Below are 6,000 nucleotides of genomic sequence, written 5' to 3' on the forward strand. Positions count from 1 at the left end.
TGCTAATGGCAGTTAATAGGCAAATGCCAGGAAAGAGAGAGAACCATTAGACCCAACTTCCTCGATTCAGCCATTGGCATTGTGCCTTGCCTTGGGGAAAGGAAAAGGAGCACAACTGTGAGATTATGAAAACTGTTGCATCGAGGAACAGTGGAGGAGAAGACTTTATTCCAGGTCTAATGGATAAGTTTCAGCTGCAAAAGCGGGGGAAGGAGGAGGAAGAAGAACATTTCCGCATCGGGAAAGGTTTTGTCTACTGCGGGATACGGACCAAACCGCCTGCCTGCTCATCTCAGATGCGAACCAAGCACACACGAACACACCGACGAACTAACGAATAAAATAGTGAGACAATAATTGAAATAAAAATAAAACCTTGACTTAATGTAAAAAGATTCAGTGTCTGATAAGAATTTCTTCGCTCATATTAATCTGCTGAAAATTCACCGCAGATTTACTTGCGTGCATCTACAAAGTTATTGATAGTGTCCGACATAGGGAATGATGTGCAAAAACTTCTCAGAGGTCTTCGAAAATAACGAAATTCCCACGGGGCTTGACATTTTGGAGTTAATCAACGAGCTCACGCTTGCAACATATGTCAGGGAGGGAGATCAAACGTCACCGAGGGAGTATCAAAAACGAAATTTACACCAATACAACCTTCAATCGCAAAGGGGAACGGGCGGGGGTAAGGGTAGAGTTACAAGAAACACCACGAACATTTTCAAATTAGACACAAACACCCGCTGAGGGGAAAGAGACATTTACGAAGTGACGGAAACTCCACCTATTATAAACACAGTCTGCAGCCTTATCGACAAAACAATGCATGAGAATACTGACGAAAATAACATTCGAACGTGTCCTCCTTTCGAAAAAAAAGCATATTGTCTGTTTGCATAACGCAAAGAATCTTCCTTTCTGTGGGTATCGGTCATCGATGAATAATCCCTATGCCATCTCTGTTGTCTTAGACAATTATTCAGCCTTTTCCAGTTTGGGGAAAAACAACTTCGGGAGAGGAAAAAAAAACATCCCTCACCAACTGGCATAACTACTGTAATGTTCTAGTTGGAAAGACGGGTTTTTTTTGTGTTTTTTTTTTATTTTATTTTATCAGTGCTGCACTATGGGGCTGGAATTTTATTGCTATGGCTGACGGATATTCTAGGGCTGTTTTTTTTAAATTTTATTTTTTTATCTTTCGTCCTTTTCACGATTTTCTGCTCGAACACCGACTAGAGACTCGGAGGCTTATGAATAAACTGTCAACGATTCTGAGCAATTTTCTGTGACATGCTTTGCAATGGAAATTCGGGGGCAAGGAAAAGATCGAGGAAACGATCCTTCTGGTAAGATCTGTTCTGTTTTTGTTTGAAAGACACAAAAAAATCATGGCATGCAAGACAAGACAAGACAAGACAAGACAGAATACAGGCGAGACAACACAAGACAGGAGACACTACAAGATAAGACACGAAAAGACACGAAAAGACAAGACAAGACAAGACAAGACAAGACAAGACAAGACAAGACAAGACAAGACAAGACAAGACAAGACAGGACAGGACAGGACAGGACAGGACAAAATACAGGCGAGACAACGCAAGACAGGAGACACTACAAGATAAGACACGACACAGGCAAGACAAGACAAGAGGGCTGCAATGTTTTCAAAGGACATATATACATTACCTTCTTGGGATCCATGTTGAATTTCTTTCTCCCGATGGAGATTTCTTTGGCTTTGGGGTCTGGTTTGCTGAAAACAGAAAATATGAAAATGTAAATCTCAGTCGCCAAAACTCAGCTGAAGAGCATTCTTCATCATACTAACTTATTGCTGCAAAGAAGCATAAAATTGCTTGTGATTTCCTTCTGTAAAACTGTTTAAGACCATTCAATTTAACTTCAATGTCGAGTGCGCCCCGCCCTCCCTCACTCCCTCCCCCTCTCTCTCTCTCTCTCTCTAACTCTCTCTTGCGCCCAGGCAGTAGCGTGCTGTTGGGAGAAGGAAATCAGAACAGGACAAACAAAAGTAATACATCGATGACACACAACATCCAAGTTATCAAGAATCAACGATCGTAAAAATAACCTCCGCAGTGAATAAGACTCATTAGTGACAGCAGAGCTTCGCAAAGAGGGGTATTTATAACACTTTCTTCTTAAAGGAGATCAAGCTTCACAGAGCCCCTTAATGGAACTCGGATAAGATAAAAACAACAGCTCTATCTATTATCTTGAGCAGTACCTTCAAACCGTATTGGCAAAAGATGTGCACACGTCAAAAGAACTGCACTGAGCACCATTTGTATGCAGATGATCAACGCAAACAAACACGAACAGAATGCCAGACAGGAAGTTCCTGCAACAGTTCTCCCTTCGCCCCCACCTCATTCCTCAACCCCTCCAGGCTTTCAATTTCTTTATTTGGTGTTTAACGTCGTTTTCAACCGTTCAAGGTTATATCGCGACGGAGGGAAGGGGGGTGATGGGATAGAGCCACTTGTCAATTGTTTCTTGTTCACAAAAGCACTAATCAAACATTTGCTCCAGGGGCTTGCAACGTAGTACAATATATGACCTTACTGGGAGAATGCAAGTTTCCAGTATAAAGGACTTAACATTTCTTACATACTGCTTGACTAAAATCTTTACAAACATTGACTATATTCTACACAAGAAACGCTTAACAAGGGTAAAAGGAGAAACAGAATCCGTTAGTCGCCTCTTACGACATGCTGGGGAGCATCGGGTAAATTCTTTCTCGTCCCAACCAATATGGGACTCGCCCTAACCCGCGGGGGGCCAGGCTTTCAATGATAAACAAAGAACTGTTTCGACCTTGCCAGAAAGCTGTACTATGTTCTATACGTCCAGACAATGACTTCATGCCCTTGCAGCACATCTTCAGTTTGTTCCAGCTGAACCGGATGACACCCCTAGCAGCATCAGATGCAAGTAATCAAGCCATTGACTGTTGATCTCTCCGTGTCTGCTGCAAATGACACAGGCAGCCTCCCAAAGGTCGTCATCATGGAACCAGAGGGTTAGAGATTCTCCAGATGTTAAATGCCAGCCCAATCACTGCTCTCATCTTTAATAAGATCCTGACAATTTCCCCTCAGCCGGGGCCTGGGTTTTCAGTTATGAAAGGTCAAACACTGACAAATTTTCGGTAACTTCCGTAATCATTATCGTCGAGAGAGACAAGGGATAAAATGCAGTGCGTGAAATCATCCAAAACTTGGATGTTTCAAGGCACATGGCTGGAAAAAAAAAAAAAAAGCCAGTCTCAATGTCGCATCTCCAACCCTCCTCCTCTCCCTGCTACTCTCTCTCTGACTCTCTCCCACCCACGTTCTCTCTAGGTAGGGTAAGAAGTTGGATCATGTTTCTGCCCTGAAGGCTTTTTTTTTTTTTTAGGAAGGCTGTATCTCGGGCCATGTGTTCAAATCACCAAGCCAAACCTTTTGAAAGAGATCAATCTCTCTCTCACACACACACACACACACACACACACACACACACACACACACACACACACACACACAGGTTGCGACAGGAAGTGGTTGTTTCCGGTCCTGCACGCTTTTCCAGTAAGGTAGTTCCTCGATTTAGAGGTTCATATGACAAAGCCAAATCCTTAACAAAATCAGTGCCCCCCCCCCCCCCCCTCTCTCTCTCTCTCTCTCTCTCTCTCTCTCTCTCTCTCTCTCTCTCTCTCTCTCTCTCTCTCTCTCTCTCTCTCTCTCTCTCTCTCTCTCTCTCTACATCCCTTAATTTAGGGTTACATAACGTCAGACAAATTTTCTAGGGTTAAAAGTTCATGTCATGGTAATTGGCATGCCTCGGGACAGTCAGGCAGTCGCCAGGACTTCAAATTACGTGTCCATACACCCGTCACTGGTGACTGACAAAAAACCCACGACTGGAGAACTTTCCGGAAACGAGTTGACGACATTGATTGACAGTTAACTAATTACGCGACTACCTAGCATTGATCGAGCGACAGTGGAAGAGAGAGACAGAAGACAGAAGTTTACGATGCCTTAGCATAAGTAAGGTCTATAATTTGAAAATAAATAAATAACAAGGGCAAAGCCCATACGACTCACATGCTTTACACATTTTTCCTACCAAAATACATGTGACCTTGACCCAAGGTCAAGGTCATCCAAGGTCATGCAACACAAAGCTGTTAATTCAAGACATAGGAAGTACAATGGTGCTTATTGGCTCTTTCTACCATGAGATATGGTCACTTTTAGTGGTTCACTACCTTATTTTGGTCACATTTCATAAGGGTCAAAGTGACCTTGACCTTGATCATATGTGACCAAATGTGTCTCATGATGAAAGCATAACATGTGCCCCACATAATTTTTAAGTTTGAAACAGTTATCTTCCATAGTTCAGGGTCAAGGTCACTTCAAAATATGTATACAATCCAACTTTGAAGAGCTCCTGTGACCTTGACCTTGAAGCAAGGTAAACCAAACCGGTATCAAAAGATGGGGCTTACTTTGCCCTATATATCATATATAGGTGAGGTATTGAATCTCAAAAACTTCAGAGAAAATGGGAAAAATGTGAAAAATAGCTGTTTTTTAGGTAACATTTATGGCCCCTGCGACCTTGACCTTGAAGCAAGGTCAAGATGCTATGTATGTTTATTGGGGCCTTGTCATCATACACCATCTTGCCAAATTTGGTACTGAGAGACTGAATAGTGTCCAAGAAATATCCAACGTTAAAGTTTTCCGGACGTCCGGACGGACGGACGACTCGGGTGAGTACATAGACTCACTTTTGCTTCGCATGTGAGTCAAAAACGCCCGAAAAGTGCCCCTGAATCAGTCTTGGGGAATGACGGTAGGTTAGTTACGATTCCTCTGTCGTAAACAGCTACTGCAGTGGTACCTGTGATTAGCGAACACCCTATTAGGACAAGGTTAAATGTCTCAATATTGCAGGAGTCCTTTCGTGACCGGTATTATTTTGATCAACTTTAGAGAACAAACTTCTAAGCGTGTGACACTAAAGTGTATCTTTTACAGGGAACCAGGCAACCATCCTCTCATCCATAGCGCCCTACAAAAAAGGCGAGAACAGTTTTCGCAGTCCAGTGGCAGGACCAGCGCAACACTTTTCCCTTCAACCATACCACAGCAAATTAGATTTTCTGGCGCATCTCTCTTCTAGAGACAAATGCCGGAACAAACGACTTTCTTCCTTCCTTTCTTTATTTGGTGTTTAACGTCGTTTTCAACCATTCAAGGTTATATCGCGACGGGGAACAAACGACAGTTAAAGCATTTCTGTCCAAATGAAGGGTGCAAGATCTCTCTCTGTCTCTGTCTCTCTCTCTCTCTCTCTCTCTCTCTCTCTCTCTCTCTCTCTCTCTCTCTCTCTCATACAGTCTCTCCTAACAGCTACTCACGTGACAGTAAACGTAACACTTAAGTTGGTAATGAAGAGTTGGTGTCCATTGACCGTGTCGGGATGTTTCTGATGCGTGTCTGGTTGTCACGCGAGGGCAGACACGGAACAAATCTAATGACGGGGACGGAGGGAGGAAGGGATGAGATGAGGAAAGGCACTCGGTGATCTAAACCAGCGAACAAGATCGTAAAGAATGACAACAAAATAACACTACAACAATGACAACAGAGGTAGGCCAGTCAATGCGGCAACTAACCACCCCCCCCCCCCCACACACACACACACACACACACACACTCACTCCAACTAAAATTTGACAACTCCGTTTACTGTGCCTAAGACCCAATATATGGAAAGACTTCCACCATTCCTTGAAGACAAACGCCGCCTGCAAAGCACATCGAGCACAAATGAAGCCGAATCGAATACTCTTATTCTCAGATAGGAGAAGAACAAGAGAACACAAGGTCGAACACTCAAGCGAACAGACGATGTCTGATACATCCTGGCAATAATATCTTTTTAAACCAATGCATACCGACAGAAGAG

General features: G+C 43.2%; 1 protein-coding gene across 5 annotated transcripts in view; it reads right to left on the reverse strand.

The window, feature by feature from the left end:
• LOC138958794 (cytohesin-1-like) overlaps positions 1-6,000 on the reverse strand; it is an 81,374-nt gene that overhangs the window by 41,454 nt on the left and 33,920 nt on the right. For all 5 annotated transcript variants that reach the window (XR_011453512.1, XM_070330085.1, XM_070330084.1 and 2 more), the window contains one exon: positions 1,699-1,765. Coding sequence is in view for 4 of the 5 variants with exons in the window: in XM_070330085.1 (XP_070186186.1) it covers positions 1,699-1,765 (67 nt within the window). In the remaining variant the exon portion in view is untranslated. The remainder of the gene's footprint in view (positions 1-1,698; positions 1,766-6,000) is intronic.

This window comes from Littorina saxatilis, linkage group LG2 (assembly GCF_037325665.1).
Source record: "Littorina saxatilis isolate snail1 linkage group LG2, US_GU_Lsax_2.0, whole genome shotgun sequence".
In the NCBI taxonomy this organism is placed as follows: Eukaryota; Metazoa; Mollusca; class Gastropoda; order Littorinimorpha; family Littorinidae; genus Littorina; species Littorina saxatilis.